The 17509-nt window shown below is 49.9% G+C and overlaps 1 protein-coding gene across 2 annotated transcripts in view; it reads left to right on the top strand.

The window, feature by feature from the left end:
* Positions 1 to 17509, top strand: part of Rfx4 (regulatory factor X4) — a 64989-nt gene that overhangs the window by 15350 nt on the left and 32130 nt on the right. For both annotated transcript variants that reach the window (XM_038315102.1, XM_038315101.2), the window contains 3 exons: positions 8285 to 8385; positions 10340 to 10398; positions 13897 to 14041. In XM_038315102.1, coding sequence (XP_038171030.1) covers positions 8285 to 8385; positions 10340 to 10398; positions 13897 to 14041 — 305 coding nt within the window. The remainder of the gene's footprint in view (positions 1 to 8284; positions 8386 to 10339; positions 10399 to 13896; positions 14042 to 17509) is intronic.

Raw genomic sequence — 17509 nt, 5'->3', positions numbered from 1 at the left:
TAGAGTGTTTGGTTGACTGTCAAGCAGTGTTTAGAACAGTGGATACTAAAATGATTAGGGTTTATGCCAAGAAATGGACATATGCCCCTTCTCCTACACACTCGGCGGGAGTTGAATCTGTCTTCAGGGCTCCCTGGGCTGCTTGGGGTTTGTAGTTGCGATGGTTACCTTCAGTACAACTCAAGATTCAAATTCTTCTGGAATATTTTGTGCTTAGTTTAGAATTTACTTGTCAGATTTCCTCCCTTCTTGTCTGAGACAGGCTTCTTTCACAGAAGCAGCAGTTGGAGCTTAAGAGCTGGAATGCCTTATCTGCCTTGTGTGCAGATAATAAAACAGCCAGAATTCATTCATTCACTCCCTAGTGTTTACCAGTTGCTGTAATGTGCTAGTCTCAATGCTTGGCCCTAGAGGACAGCATTAAATATCTAACATGATTGGGTGTGGTGGCACTCACCTTTAATACCAGCATTCAGGAGGGAGGCAGAGGCAGGAGGAACTCTGTGAGTTCAAGGTCAGCCTGGACTACGCGCTGAGACCCTGTCTCAAACAAAGAAACAAACAAACACAAATATCTCAAACATGCTTGCTGCACTGAGTTTCCAGTAGACCTTTGGAGACTCTTTAGAAATAGCACAGTCAGCCGACTGCTCTGTGGTCTCAGACTTACTAATTCAGTCCCTTTCACATTAAACTGAGAGGGCAAAGTCACCGCAAAGGCCAGGGTCTGTCTGACAGCTAACTCACTTTTTTCTCAACTTGCCTGAGTACCCAAGGCCTTATGCTTCGTTGGGTTGGAAATAGACGCTGTCACTCATGACCCTGGCCAGGTTGAGGTTCAGCTTCCAACTCAGTGGCTCAGGATTTAACCACTTTGTAACTACAGCGGAGGTGACCTGGGGCAGCATTGAGAAGCCACCGTGCACTGTGCCATGCACCTCTATTTACAGAAATGGTGTGTAGAGCCATCATTCTCAAACATTGTCTTGCTCACCTCTTCCAGGAGATTTTGGCAGAGGGCTAACAGTGTTATCTGTCGAGGTAGCAAAATAAGGTATTGCTTGTGTGTGTGCGTGCGTGAGTGTGTGCATGTGTGTGTGTGTGTGTGTGTGTGTGTGTGTTAGAGTAACAAGGATAACAACAACAAAAAAAAAAGCCAAGGACCCAGCCAGAGATGCTAACTGAAAAGCAGAAGGCATTGGAGAGGGTAAGATGTGAGGCCCCTGGAGCACCCAGTATGGGAATTGTCACTCTACATCTGGCCTTGATCCTTAGCTCTGGCTCTCACTACCATGGAGGAGGCTCGGTTCTCACTTCTCTGGAAGGACTGATGATAATACCCACTTCACAGGGTGAGGTGAGGATTAAACAGAGAAGAGTGTGTGAAGTGTTTAGTGTCTGGCTCAGCAGGCTCGCCCATTAGCAGGTGTCTGCTATCATCTCTTCCTGGCTGTTGTAACAGCTTCAGGGCTGGCAGTCACCCAGGGTCCTGAGAGAGTCACAGCAGTCAGAGCCTGAATGAGGTTTAGATCCATCCATGCAGGAATGTTGGGCTAGGGAGTGAGGTGGGGGGGGGGGCTAAGGGAACCCTTCCCTCCTGGTGAGCCCCCATGACTGCAGAAGGGTCAAGAAGAGGCTCAGTCAATGCTGAAGGAGGTGGCATAGCTGGGGGTCTGGAGAGGCAGTGGTCAGGGTGGGTAGCTCCTTGTTATCATTTATAAAGATGTGGGGGATCAGTCCCATGAGGGGCTCTTGTGGGTCACCCGAGGCCTTGGCGAGTCCCCTGGTGGGTGGCCTGAGACCTTGGCAGGAGACAGATAGATATGCCATGCAGAGAGAGTTTGGGTATAGAGTTTATTTAGTGGGTTCTGGAGGGGAAAGGGGAGAAGGTGGAGAGAGAGAGAGAGAGAGAGAGAGAGAGAGAGAGAGAGAGAGAGGGAGAGGGGGGAGAGAGAGAGAGAGAAAGAGAGAGAGAGAGAGAGAGGGAGAGAGAGAGAGAGAGAGAGAGAGAGAGAGAGAGAGAGAGGCAGAAGCTGCCTTTCTAGAAGAAGGGCAGACAGGGTGGGGGGAGGAGGTGGATGGCAGGTTGGGAGTGGGCGGGGCCATCTCCTAAAGGGTCAGGGTACCCCAGGTGACAGACCAGGCCAGCAGATTACAACATTCCTATCTTTTTCATAGAATAAAAAGGCAGGGATTTAAGCATAGCAGGTTGAAGGAATTGGGATGGCGAATTCTCAAGACTCCTTCCTGCTTATTTGTGGACATCAAAGTCTTTCTTGGGGGGCCTGAGATAGCTGGGTGCTGGTCACATCCTGGGGTTGCTGGTCACTTTACTCCTGTCTAGGATTTGTGGTGTGGAACTGTCCGGTGTCTCTGGAACCTGGCAAGGTGTTGGTAGAGCAGACGACAAAGTTAAGTTTAGGAAGGAAAAAAATTTAAGACCAGGGAATTGAGAGGGGTGCATCTGATCTGTTTAGGGTGGATCCTACAATTCAGCTCCCTGGAACTCACAAGAATTTTTTGAGTTTGTGGAAACACAAGTTTTAAACGCATACATTATATAAACAACGCCATATTTATGTCAGAATGACTGTGGCAGATGTTTGTGCACAATGAAAAGTATCTTTAAGACTAGGAAAGGCACTCTATACCCAGACTTTCCCTGCATGGCGCATCTGTCTCTCTCCCACTGGGGCTTCGGGCCTCCGGCCAGGGGACCCGTCAAGGCCTTGGGTGACCCACCACTGCCCCTTGTGGGACCGGTCCCCCACCTTATCTTTATAAACAATAACACCTTGCCTCCTCATGGGCGCTGCCACAAAGCAGCCTTGGTGTTTACATAATGCCTAAAAGACTACGGACCCAGGGCTAGAGAGATGGATCCGTGGGTAAGACTCAATCCCAGGACTCCCGAAGCAAACGAAGGTGGTAACAGCAACATCTCTGGAAGCTTGTGGGCCAGCTAGGTTACGGGGGACAAATAAGAGAGACACCAACACCTGAGGTTGTCCTCTGATCTCAACATGTGAGTACCCACATATCATACACACAGACACACAGAGAGACAGACAGAGAGAGGAGAGAGAAAGACAGACAGAGGGGAGAGAGTGAGACAGAGGCAGAGGAGAGAGGGAAAGAGAGAGGGGAGAGAGATGTTTTAAAAGCCTCTAAGCCCCAAAGAGAACCGTCTCTGGGCTGAATGCCTCCACACTTTTCTTCAGCTTAATAAAAGCAAACAATTGCCCGAAGCGAGAGGTCCCCCACAGCGCCGCTGTGCTCTTTCTGACGGTAGACAAAGGCCAGCTCCCAGCTCCCGGCTGTGTGCCAGCTACAGCGGAGCACAGGGCTGGAGAATAGCAGGCTGCCCCTGCCCCTGGGCAGTCACCCAGCGCTGCTCCACAGCTTGGCCCTCTGTGGAGAGCAGCCAGAGATTCTGAGAAGTTGCCCCTCCACCGTAGAACTCAGCTCCAGTTTGATGCTGACCAGCCAGCGTGGATTTGCCTTACGACATTCTGAATGCTCTGAGTTCACCCTGCCTTCAGTGCTGGGAAGTGCGTGTCTCTGAGGTGCCTAGTTCCACTCTCCCTCAGGAAGACACAGGTCCCTTCCTTCCTCAGCCACACCCCTCCACCGTCAGGAAAGCCTGCTGGCTTGACCTCTAGAGTATCCAGTCTGACCTTAACGTTCTCACCATCTCTGCTCTTACCCATCCTCCCTCTTACCGGGCTTGCTGTTCTGTGCTAACCTCCCTATAGTTAATTTTCATCACAGGAGCCAGAGTTACTGTTCTCTAGTTCTGTGGTGGCATTGAGTGCTGAGGCAGCACAGGAATCTCATGATGGGGGAGGGGGAGACCAGTGACTTCAAATGCTGCAGTCAAGGTGGGCAGCGTTTGGAGCTGGTAAGAAGGAAGTGTGCCATTATCCGGGGCAGGAAAGTAGTAGGTAGAGGGACTAGCATGTGCAGAGTGGACACGGGCTTTGGGTGCCCGGGCAGAAGGAGGGGAGCCTGGGCATGGTTTGGGGAGGATGTCTTGGATCTGTCCATCTGAAGATTGAGAGACATGTATTACTTATTACATCTAACAAACATTTCTTGAGGGCCTGCGATGTATCTGGTGCTGAGGACAAAAGCTAAGCTAGACAGACATAGCCCTTGACCTCTGCTCCAGAGCTCATGGTCTAGAGAAAGATGACATGATTGACATGACAAGAATGACATGATTCTATAAGTCAGCACAGAATGGCTTGACTGTCACAACCGCGCCCCCTCCTCAGAGGAATAACTATAGCTTTGGACCTCATCTTGGGAGTGGCAGGTATTGTTTCCTTACAGAAGTAACAGCCAGTCTGAGGGGGACGAGAAGGAGTTGAGCCCATGAATAAAGGGAAAGATGTTTTTGGTGTAAAGAACTCAAGGAACAAAGGTCCTAAATTAAAGGGAACTGCTCAGAGGCCAGTGGGACCCAAAATAGAGCAAAGGGGGACCAGAGAGAAGAGAAGGCTGGAGGATTCGGGGTTTTAATCTCAGAACGTTGGAAGGCACTGAGGATTTTTAACCTGGGGGGTAACACAGTTGTAGAAAATGATTTTCAGGTGTGTGACTTTTGTTTATGCTGCATTTGTTTAACACTGTGAAGTTGTGGTTCTTTGCCTCTAAAACACCTGATGGTCTAATGGCTAATAGGTAGGCAGGAGAAAGGACAGACAGAGGAGAACTCTGGAAGAGGAGGAAGGCGCAAGAGAACAAGGAGAGGAGGCTGTTAGGGGTCAGTCATCCGGCCAGCCACCCTGCAGCCACAGAGTAAGAGTCAAAGTAAGATATACAGAAGCAAGAGAAGGGAAAAAGCCCAGAGGCAAAAGATGGGACAATTTATGAAAAGCTAGCTAGAAATAAGCCAAGCTAACGTTGGGCATCAAAGAAAGAGTAAGACTCTGCATTGATTTATTTGGGAGCTGTAAAGACTGAGAAACTACTACATGACACAGATCAGCACGATAAATGTCGGGGGAGTCTTCCCTTCACCTTGTACAGGGATGGAGGTAGAAGGCAAAAGGTAAGGAAGGTGCTTAGGATGTTAATATTGGGGCCCAGGTAAGAGATGGTGGCTGACTGAACTGGCAGGAAAGTGAACACATTAAATGCACTTGGGAAGTAATTTGGAGGTAAAAATCTGCAGTCCTTACTAAAAAGGGGCAAGAGTCTGTGATGGCACATGAAGCAGGCACTAATAGAGGGAGATTGAGCCACAGGCTCACTAATAGAGGGACACTGAGCCACAGGCACACTAAGAAAGGGACACTGAGCCACAGGCACACTAAGAAAGGGACACTGAGCCACGGGCACACTAACAGAGGGACACTGAGCCACAGACATCCTCCTGATAGATGCAGCACAAGGATCACCTGGGAAGTTTCCTGGACTAAACAGAAAACTGTGGCCATTTTGGATCAATTCTTAGGCCTTACAGGAAGCACACTGAAGAAGTGACTAGAATAAATTACAACAAAGTGAGCGAGTCAGTCATAACTGAATCTAGAAAGCTTAAGAAACTGAATGTTATATATTACGTGTAATACATCCATATCATTAATTCAGGTCAACTAAAAGCTGTCTTTAAGAGAGCGGGGAAATTGGAGCCCCAGCTGAGCCTTAGGTACCCCAAGGAAGTACAATTCATTATGCCAGAGATACACATATTTATTTAAACTGTGTGAAATTCGCACAGTAAGTTCTTCCGGGTGAATAATGTCATGTATTTGCTAAAAGGTCCCAGAAAAGAAAAAAAAAAGGCATGTTGTAAATTAAACTGATAAAATACTGGTGATTATTGGGGCTGCTCAGTACTTGGAGGGTTTTATTATTATTATCTTACCCTAGGGTCTGTTTAAAACATTTCATAACAAGCAAATTACAAACAAAGCTTCAGGGCTGAAGAGATAGCCTAAGGTCGAGGAGCTCCTCTTTGTTGGGATGGTGCATGCACACAGACACACGCGTGGAGGAGCACCTGCTTTCTCAGAGGACCTGAGTTCAGGCTTGCATTACCTGTAACTCCAGCTCCACCCAGTCAAATGCCCCTAGCCTAAGTTCACAGCATGCACTCCATTCAAAATAAAATAAAAATAAACTTTCAAAAACAAAACTTTATGGAAAGCAGAATCTTATTCTGAAACAGGGACTATGAGAAGAGAAGTGCATCTGTGAGGGAGAGGGATTTCATCGGGGCGATGGGTCCGGGCATTCCTCAGACCTCTATGCTGGAGATGGGAAGATACAGGCAGTAGCTGACGTGGGTGTGGATAAATTGCTAAGAGAGACAGAGAGGAGAATTTTGAAGAGGGCCCAGGACTAGACCAAAGATCTGTATAATATATGTTTTAATTTTTATTTTATGTGTTTGTGTGTTTTGCCTGAATGTCTGCAGGCCATCTGTGTGCCGGGTGCCCATGGACGTCTGAAGTAGGTCTCGGAGGCGAGGTTTGCGTCTCTGAACTGGAGTTGTAGTGGTGGGGTCGAGGGCACGGAGCTGTGGCTGAGGACAGCTAGGAGGCACATCCACCAATGCCGAGGGAGGGAAGCCGGGGTTTCCCGAGGACAGGTCACAGTGAAGCACCTGCTGCGAAGCCCAGCAAAGCCGAGGACAGAAGACCAGGTCTTCTGCTTAGATGGAGCGTGCTGCCTAGGGACAGCCATGTAGGCTGGGAGACGGGTGCGGCCGGGAACAGTGAGGCTGAAGAAGGCTGCAGAGGGTCCATGGAGCCAAAGAATGACAGTGTGGTGGCTCAAGGGGCACAGCTGAGACAGTAGAAGCTATTTATGTTCGTCTGTGTGTGTTCCATGTATGTGAGTGTCCAGTGGACACCTTTGCTGTTGGCCCTCCTCTTCCATCTTATCTGAGACAGCTGACCCCACAGCTGACCTGACTTCCAGGGGTCTCCTGTCTCCACCCACCTCCTGTCTTGCGGTAGGAGCACTGGGAGCACAGAGTCCAACCATGTCCTGCTTCGTGTGGGGCTCTGGAGATCCGAAGTCAGGTCCCGTGTTTACACCGTGCGCCTTTTGCCTGCAGAGCCATCTCCCCAGCCCCTCCGTTTTTAAAGGGGTACTTAGCTATGCCACCCATACAGGGAGGAGGGTGGAGACTCGGGGGTGAGGGTCTTGGAGAGGGCTAGGGTTAACAAGTCCCAGAAAGAGTGGAGTGGGTGAAAGAGAAAAACAGGATTGCCATGGAGGTTGGACCATGGTCTGTCTGACAGGTGAAGGACAGCCGTGAGCCAGGACAGGGTAAGTGGTCAGGTGATGTGTACGGTCTCCATGGAGAGAGGGCCCCCCCCCCCAGCCCCACAACACCCAGGAGGAAAGTGAGTCTGGGGCCACAAACAAGTGGTCTTAACATGGGGGTCTGAAAGTGGTGCTTTCTATTTCCACAGCTCCAAATTCCCTTCCCACGTAATCCTGTGGCCCCTGGCTGCCTCCTGGGTCTAAACCCTTCCCACTTTTCTCCATCCTCAGAATATACTATGGCTTCAAGGTCCATTTTAGAGCTTTTTGCCAACGTAAAACAAGCTGCATCTAGTCCTGCGAGATGGCTCAGCCAGTAGAGGTGCTCGTGGGCCCCAGGGACCCACGTGGTAGGAGGAGAAAACTAGCTCCTTCAAGTTGTCCTCTGGCTTTTCCTTCATGGCACATATGTGTCCTAGCTTGTCTTTGCACATGTGCATATGCATATGTGCACATACGCACACATTTAAATAAATAAAGTAAATGGTGTGTGTGTGTGTGTGTGTGTGTGTGTGTTTTAAATGAGCGGATGCTTCCCAACTCTTCCCATCTCCGGCCGAGGGCAGCAGGTTGCGAGGCTGAGTAGGTGAGCATCTCCAAACACCGCACATGGATTCTTCCAGCTGGGCGTTGGGAGCAGACTAGAGGAAAGTACGATGTGTGGAGACCAGTTCCAGAACAGCTTCCTTAGACCAAGGCCCACTGTCTTCACCCCTGACAGAAGGTGCTCCCAGAGTACCATGGAGAATGTCTTGCTCAGGGAATGAATTCTGGGTGCCACCTCACCTTGCAGTGGCTCTTACCCCCCACTGTGCAAGGCACCCATAAGATCCTCCCCCAAAGCCATCGGATCCCCGAGGCACAGGCTGCACGCTGTGCTTCTGGGCTGCTCTGACCAGCAGCATCTGTCAGTAGCAGCCAGCAGAGGATCATGTGAAATGAATTTGTCTGGGGGCGCAGAAACTCAGGACACGCTTAAACTCCTCATTTCTTCCTTCAGCCTAACTCAGGTGATCCGAAAGTTCGCCAAGCAGCTAGACGAGTGGCTGAAAGTGGCTCTCCATGACCTCCCAGAAAACCTGAGAAACATCAAATTTGAATGTAAGTATTGAGTTTGGGAGCGGAACAGAGTGAGGGCAGCATTTCAAAGCCACTCCTGTCACGTGAGTCACTGAGGAAATAGCACTCGGACCATGAAGCTCCGGGGGTTAGGCTAAGTACTTCCCACATGTGCACTCATTTAATCCTAGCAAAATGTTTGCTGCTAGCAACAAGGAGAAGGGACTCATTTGGGCCTTGGCAAGTAAGAAGCAGAGACAGGATTTACCTCAGTCTCCCTGTCTGATTCCAAAGTCAGCAGTCAACACAATACTCCTAACTCCACTTAATTCTTACGGCGGGCACCACGATGAGGTAGGACGTCGTGTCCCTATCTACAGGTGTAGAGAGGCAGAGAAACTTCCCCAAAGCCACAGAGCCACACAGCCATGGATTCACAAATCAAATTTAATGCTTGAGGTGTCCTTGAAACGCCTGTCCACAAAAGGCTGTAGCTAGCGTAAGAGCCTCACAGATTCTCTGCCTAATTAGAAAGCCAAATTAATATTTCTTATAAGGGGGCTGGAGCCACGAATGTTTTCTTGGCTAAGTAGTTCCTGTAGTCCCCAGCATTAGCCGAGTCTGAAAAGCCTGGCTTCGCTCTGTCTCAGTGGTCTGAGCGCAGAGAAGACTCGTGTACAACACAGTTGTTGCCATTGAACAAAGATGAGATGATTTTAAGCAAAACAAGGTTTTAAAATATGTTTCTTAAAGGCCCGTTTGAGTACAGCGTGCAGTCCGTGCCAAAACAAGTGCAGTGCCACTGGGGCAAGTGAAGGCGCTCAAATCCCCTTCTCTGCAGGCAAAGCAGGCCTTTGAGACCTCGGAGACCCCGCAGCGCCCGCCACCTATTGATGAACCTGCTTTATTTCAGGGCTCTCAGTTCTTTTCTTTTCTCCAGCACTAAATTCCACATCACAAAGTTAAAGAAAAAGTAATTAAGGAGCAGGATTAACAATTGATTGGCCTGGAAAATTAGAAGTTCATCTCCCTGCACACACAGCCCCCCCATCCCTCCACCCCACACACTATTTTTCAAACCAAGCTAGCTCTGAGTACAAATTAGAATAATCCTGGGGAAATTTCTGACTATTTCATGACCAGTTCAGAAATTAATGAGAAGAATGCCCTGTGCCCGTTTTAATTACAGCACCGACAAAACAAGCCCCTCAAAGTCTGCAGCCAGGAGGAGGTGGGCTGGGCCTTCCACCTGTGCCTGCTTGGAGGAAGTGGTTCCTCCCCAGGGAGCCTGGATGTTTGGAGATTGTGCAGGAGCAGGGAAGCAAGTGCCTCCCAGCCTCCCACTACCACCACCCCCTCCCCCGTGCAAGACTGGAAGAATTAAGACTGTGAACAGGGACATGCCTTAAAAAAATAAATCAACAGATATAAGGTCCCTTCACTTCAAATAATCAGATGCTAAGGGCAGATAGACAAACAGCCTTTCAAAAATCAAAACCCACAAACAGAGGCCATTTGGCCGAAACGACAAATGCCAAGTTCCCTTGTGGGGCAGCCCGTGTTCCACAGTAGCACCCCTGACCACACAGCAGTGGGGCAGTCACGGTTCCGATGAGACACGCCGTGGGCCGTGTCTTAAAGGGGCTTCTTCAAAGCTTTCGTTTGATTCCTGCGATTAGCTGGAAAGCAGTGAGCTTGCAATTAGCAAAGTGAAAGCCAAGTAGATAATTGCTTTGGCTCAAGGTTGGTTGATGCCAAGGTTTCCCACACCTGCGAGTGCAGCATGTGTGTGATTTTGAAATCTGTACCCTAAGTATCATCATCAGAAAATGGCTGTTGGAGCTGAAACACAGGAGTCAGACGTGGGCGCATGCCCGCTAGTACCTAGAGGCAGGGCAGTGAAGCCCACTGAGAAAAGAACCACGTTTTGAAACCCGCTCCTGGTTGGAACATCAAACATGCAAATGTTTCCAGTTTCTTGTCTTTCTTGTTGCAGTGTCGAGAAGGTTTTCCCAAATTCTGCGAAGGCAAACGTCACTGAATCACCTTTGCCAGGTAGCTGTCTGCTCTCATTTGCATTAACCACTACCGGGTCATTGCAGAGGTCAGGGACGACATCCACAGGGATAATTTCCTGTAACTGGCGTCAAGTCCGTGGCATAACAGGGTCCTCTCTCTTATGTGTTCAGTTTCTATACGTAAGGCACTGAAAACCTCAGCCCCCATCCAAAGTTGTAACTTGTGTGCAACATCGGTTGTCCTGACCTTTCTGACATGATCTGGGCTCCCAGTTTTGTGTTTCCTTGAACTGAATTGCTGGGTTTGCCAACTACTGTTGATACTGGGGGTGCAATTGTGTATGCAGCACCCTTGACCTCTCCCCAGGAGATGCCAGTTGTCTCACTTGCTCAGGATGACATCTGGAGGAAGTCGCAGCTCGCCCAGAGTGGCATTACCTGGGCAGTCGTCAGCGTTTGGCACCGTGGCATCCCCCTCGTCTCCAGCTCCCTGTCGGAGCTGATCCACCCGAACCGTTCACATCAACTGCCTTCACACATTCCAGTTTGTAGCCCCTCCTGTAGAGTGCCGTCTGGCTCTTGGGGGACCCTGGTTATGCAATGACAAGGCAGGAGGTGGGGTTTTCTGATTGAAAACAGTCCAAGGCAGGCTCCACCTTGGTCTCCTTACATCTGTTCTTGTCATCGAAGGCACACAACATGGTTTAGGGACAGAGGGAAGCCCTTCTAGACTGGACAGCTGTGGCAAAGGTAGCCCCTGGGCATTGTTCTGGGAACAATCCGACAGATGACTGGAATGCAGGGAAGAGCGTGGTTATGGGGGAAACCAAGACACATGTCCTGTATTTCTGAGAATTTGTGCCAGCTGCACTCTCTTGCTCTCTTTTACTTGGAAAAGGGAAGCTTAGCCCTACCTGGAAACAAGCACGTGCTTTTGGTGTTTTCCTCTGGGGCTCGGGTACTTTAGGAAGGATGTTGCCTCATTAATGCACTTAATAGACCTCTGTTCCCATGCTTACACTCTCGTGGTGTGTGTGTGTGTGTGTGTGTGTGTGTGTGCGCGCGCACGCATGTGTATACCTACATTCACAAACTTGCACACATAACACATGCACACACACACAGCCTCTTCACCTTGCACGGTCACTAAATACCACCTTTCTAACCTCGCTAGACAGCTCCCAGACACACTCCTGGCCCAGCCAGAAGTCTGGACTGGGGCTAATTCTGGGAATGAAACACAACAGTACATTTGAGCTCATAAGCTCAAACACCCACACGGAGCAAGTCAAATTAAGCAAGCCCTAAGAAGAGACTCCTCTATATGTCAGGCTCTCTTGTGATACACTAACAGGCGGGCCACTCGAGTGGCGCTCACCTTAGCACCCATTTCAGGAACTCTCTTGAGTGCCTGCTGCATGCCAGACACTGTGCTAGGTGGTACCTAATTCAGGAAAACAAGTCAATGAATGAACAAACAAACAAATAAGCATATTAAGAAGAAAATGGGATAGAAATCGGGGGAAAGCACAGAACATCAAGTATTTAACTGGGATACAGTGGTAGGGGGAGAAGGTTTCAGTCTGTGGGAACACAGCATGCAAAGGTTCCCAAGCGTCAGCCCAGTCGATGCAAAGCAAACCGACCTCAGCAGTGACGCTTGGCCATGGAGCCTTGCTTCCAGTCTGTGCGCTACACGTAATAGCCATCACGAGGGACGTCAAGAGGCAGGTACCACTGTGTCCCCATTTCACAGATGGTGAGCCCAGGGGGACAAGCAGCAGAGCTGGGGTACAGAAGCTCAGACGTGGATTCGACTTGTGTGAGCAGAGGCGGGCAGGGCGACAGTTACCTCTGCCCAGAAGTTGACAAACATTGTCCACTTGGGCTAGATACCAAGGATGTCCTTGTATGTTTCCAGTTTTTACAAAAAGTTTATTAAAAGATGCTTTACAAATATGTGAGTAAAAGAAGTAGCCCGGATGTCCTCTCCTTTTATTAGTGTTTTGATTAGTGTTGGTCTAGTTGTGAATTTCAGTTCACTAGCAACAGTTTGCTGGGGAAGCTATAGTTTTAAAGACACTCACACACACACACACACACACACACACACACACACACACGCACATGCACACCTACCTGTGTCTTAATGTCTCCTATTTTTCTACCTTATTCACATTTTTCACTCTCCTAATTATATAAAAACAAGCACAAAGAAGAACCCCAAATGCTGCTGATACATTTTTTCTTTTTTTAATTGATTTTTATTGAGCTCTACCTTTTTCTCTGTTCCTCTACCTTCCTCTCCCCTCCCCTTCAACCCTCCCACAAGGTCCCCATGCTCCCAGTTAACTCAGGAGCTCTTGTCTTTTTCTACTTCCCATGTAGATTAGATCTACATAAGTCTCTCTTAGGGTTCTCATTGTTGTCTAGGTTCTCTGGGATTGTGATTTGTGGGCTGGTTTTCTTTGCTTTATGTTTAAAAACCACCTATGAGTGAGTACATGTAATAATTGTCTTTCTGTGCCTGGGTTACCTCATTCAATATGATGTTTTCTAGCTCCATCCATTTGCCTGCAGATTTCAAGCCGTTGTTATTTTTTTTCTGCTGTGCAGTACTCCATTGTGTAAATGTAGCACATTTTCCTTATCCATTCTTCGGTCGAGGGGCATTTAGGTTGTTTCCAGGTTCTGGATATGACAAACAATGCTGCTATGAATATGTCCTTGTGGCACGATTGAGCATCCTTTGGATATATACCCAAAAGTGGTATTGCTGGGTCTTGAGGAAGGTTGTTTCCTAATTTTCTGAGAAATCGCCACACTGATATCCAAAGGGGCTGTACCAGCAATGCAGGAGTGTTCCCTTTACCCTACATCCTCTCCAGCATAAGCTGTCATCAGTGTTTTTGATCTTGGCCATTCTTACAGGTGTAAGATGGAATCTCAGAGATGTTTTGATTTGCATTTCTCTGATAACTAAGGATGTTGAGCTTTTCCTTAAGTGTCTTTCAGCCATTTTAGATTCCTCTGTTGAGAGTTCTCTATTTAGGTCTGTAGTCTACTTTTTATTGGATTATTTGTTCTTTTGGTGACCAATTTCTTGAGTTCTTTGTATATTTTGGAGCATTTATGATACATTTATGTGAAAAATATTCATTGTGAGATTTCTGACCCAGTTGGGCCCCGGGTAGCTGGAGCAGTTCCTCGGCGTGGTCCTGTTCCTTTTCTGGCACTGGAGGCGCACAGGTTATTGTTGGGGTCAAGACTAGAGGGACTGGGAACAACAGCAGGGTTTGACCTGGTGCAGGCCACCGTAGTGGAGAAAAAGAAGGGGGAGGAGAAAGCCTCAGGAAGAAAAAGTGTCTCTCTGAATTTTTCGGGTCATGGTATCACCATTGTTTCTTAAAATTGAGTTTCCCTGGATCTCTGAGTAGTCTACAAAATGCAATAAGCATACCCACTCAGAAGGCACACAGGGGACAGAGAGGCCGGCTTTTAACTGGGAGCTCACGATGGTTGGATTGGGTTACAGGCATCTCGGACGGTGATCCACAGCGCGGACATCACGCTCCAGATGCTGGAGGACTGGAGGAACGTGGACCTGAGCAGCATCACCAAGCAGACTCTCTACACCATGGAGGACTCCCGGGATGAGCACCGCAGGCTCATCATTCAGTGTAAGGTGTCCCCAGAGGCTGCAGTCCTTCTGTTTCTGTTTTTAATTGATAAATATTCCAGTGGTATTCCCACCCTGCCCTCTTCCCTGGGTCCCATTCTTCCTATTGTTCTTGTTAAATGGGTTGGCCAGACAGGAGGGCTAATTTACTTAAGAGGATATGTGTCAACATGGCTGATGCCATTGGGCAGGACACAATGTCATACAAAGGACCCTGCATGTGACCCTGAATGCCACGCATACCTCCAAGGCAGTGACAGAAAGACTGGGAACTGAAACGTATGGCCTGCCTTGGTGTACGTCAGTATAGAGACAGCTGGACGAGCTGCCTGTGTGCCGGTGACCATGTGACGTGAGGGTCAGGTGACCGTGAGCCGGCCCCCCTACTTCCCTCCCCCCCCTGCCACACACCCCACACACACACACACCCCACACACACCACACACACACACACACCACACACACACCACACACACACACCCCACACACCACACACACACACCCCACACAGCACACACACACACCACACACACCACACACACACCACACACACACACCACACACAGACACGCACACACACGCACACACACACACACTAGCGGGTGACCCTTTCAGGCACATTGAAGTCTGAGAAGACGTGAATGGTGGCGAGTTGCTTCCATGCACATGCGTTCATGGCTGTGTGGGCAACGACTTCCTCCAGTGCCGGCAGCCCCATGTGGATGTGGGTGAGATGTTTGCATCCGAGAGTTAAACAACACAGGGACCACCTTAGAGACTCCTGTTCCTCCTCTGAGCCTTGGCCCAGCTCAGTGCTCGGGGCGGGGCGGGCCTCACTTTGGCCTTCCTTTCCTCAGAAGGGCAGCAGGGCACACACTCTCAGGTGGAGTAGTCAGTGCCCCTCGGAGGTTCCAGGGAGGGTGGCGCTGAAGGCAGACGGTCCAAGACCCGTCCCTTCTGTGTGGGGTAATTACATCGTCGCCCCAATGCCCACCAGGAGGAGGGGTCTGTTCAGAAAAGCCCAGGCCTCTTGAGTGGCAGGGTCTGCTCCTCCACACTGTTGTCCTGGGGGATCTCTGTCTTCTGCCGGCTGGTCTAAGCCTGGGCTGTTTATGATCCAGCATTCTCTGAGATTCCCTATTAGAGGGTGCTTCCTTTCAAGGCCTCTCAAAGGCCAGCAGAGCCCTAAATATCTGAACCTGGCCTCCACTGGACCTTCTTCCTGGGTTTAGACCCCAGACTAACCCAGGTTCTTCATCCTTCTCCCGCACAGTTACCCACTTGTCTGCTGCTGCGTCTTAGGGGAAACGGCTGAGATAATAATGCAGTTTATCAGACGCCTGTTCTCCACCAAGTGCTCTATCAAACCCACTGTGTGTGATGCCATCAGTTCTGCCTCACAGCCACATGGAGGACAGTCTCCCATCACTCCCATTTTACATCTGAGAGAACTCAGCTCCCGAGAGTTGACGGGGCTTCCCCAGGGCGGTGTGATGCACCTTGTGCCATCTCCAGCCCAGGGCAGCTCCGCTGGGAAAGAGCAGAGGGGACCAAAATTGTAAAGTGGGGCTGATCTTGGGAGGGTACAGGGTCTTCCTGAGCACTTTCTGTTGGGATTCTTTCTGTTTGTTTTCTTTCTGTGTGTGTGTGTGTGTGCGCGCGCGCGCGCGCGTGTGCGTGTGTGCGTGTGTGCATGTGTAGCTGCACCTATGCCACAGCATGTATGCAGGTCAGAGGACAACCTCAGCCTTCACCTTTCACCTTGTCTGAGACAAGGTCTCCTGTTCGTCACTGCCTACGCCAGGTGTCCTGCTTAGGCATCACCACTGCTGCGATGAAACACCATGACCAAAGCCGCCTGGGGAGGAAAGGGTTTGTTTGGCTTATGTTTTCACACTGTAGCCCATCACACTGTAGCCCGTCACACTGTAGCCCATCAATTACACTGTATGTAGCCTGTCACACTGTCTCCCATCAATCACACTGTAGCCCATCAGTCACACTGTAGCCCATCAATCACACTGTATGTAGCCCATCAATCACACTGTAGCCCATCAATCACACTGTAGCCCGTCACACTGTAGCCTGGACAGGAACTCAAGTGGGCAGGAGCCTGGGGGCAGAGCTGATACAAAAGCCACCGAGGAACGCTGCTTACTGGCTTGTTCCCCGTGACTCGCTCAGTCTGCTTTCTTATAGAACCCAGGACACCCATCAGTGGCACCACCCACGATAGGCTGGGCCCTCCCCTGTTAATCTCTAAGACGATACCCTACAACCCAGATCTTCTGGAGGCTTTTTCTCAGTCGAGGCTCCCTCCTCTCAGATGACTTTAGCTTGTGTCAAGCTGACATAAAACCAGCCAGCACACCAAGGTAGCTGGCTTTTAAGCTCCTGGGAAGTCTCCTGTCTCTGCGCTGAAGTTGTACCTGTGTGCTGCTCCGCACACAGCTGTTCATTAAATGTGAGTTCTGGGGATCCAGACCACACCTCAAACTCTACCCACTGAGCCATCTCCCCAGCTTTCAGGCCCGATTCTGGCTCTCTTCCCCCTTGTCAGCTCGATCTAAAGAAACCATGTTCCTAAGCACCCTAACAGCCCATGGGAAACCGCTGGTCACTATGTCTCAGGCCTCCCAATGAGCCAGGCATGCAACTGGCATCTGGTGATGTCTGAGGAGCAGAGACCCACTGGTAGCCTCGCTTCTCCGTTTTTACCACTCACAGTTTTATACTGACCTCCCTCTCCCTTAGAACCTTTTGTGGGAAGGAAAATGTGAACCAGGCTTAGAGAAAAATACAGTCAGCAGAGCTGGTTGAAGGGACCAGGCTGAGCCTGTGCTGCAGCCTCATGGACGACAGTGCTGCCTCCGTCTCTGAGAGAGACTCCTCGGGTTCTCTCTCCAAGTTACTTTAGATGCTGGGTAGAATGGTGTCATTTGAAGCTGGAATTACGTTGTGGTCCACTTCAGTCCAGCTGGTCCTCGCTGTGTGTCTGTCCTGGATCAGGCTCTTGTGAACAGCTGGGCGGTGGCTGGGATAGACACTGCCCCTCTGACACAGAGCCCAGGGTCCGTGGCGAGTCCCACACTCACTACAAGTGTGCTGCCCCTTGGTAAAGAGCACAGTACTGTGTGATCAATGCCAGAAAGGAGCGTCTGAGCCAGGGGCCAAGCCTAAGGCCCAGGACATAGGTGTCATACCTGTACCTCCCAGTAGACAGGAGCGGAGTCCGTGGAGCACAGTGCAGTGGTCCCAGAAGTCAGTCTGAGCAGGGTGGGGGCACCTGCTTGCTGCACTTCACTCTGGTTCCAACCAGCTGACATCTGCAGATTCTTGTTGTCAAGGTCACCATTGCACCTGTGCCGTGGAGCCCGGCTCACTTTAGCTCTCATGCGGCTGGTCTTTGAGCACACCACTAGAATGGGTGTTAAGGGCTGCCTTAGGAAAGGGAGGGGCTGCTTGCCCA

Source organism: Arvicola amphibius, chromosome 17 (genome assembly GCF_903992535.2).
Source record: "Arvicola amphibius chromosome 17, mArvAmp1.2, whole genome shotgun sequence".
Taxonomy (NCBI): Eukaryota; Metazoa; Chordata; class Mammalia; order Rodentia; family Cricetidae; genus Arvicola; species Arvicola amphibius.
This window is presented reverse-complemented; position numbering and strand designations above follow the sequence as displayed.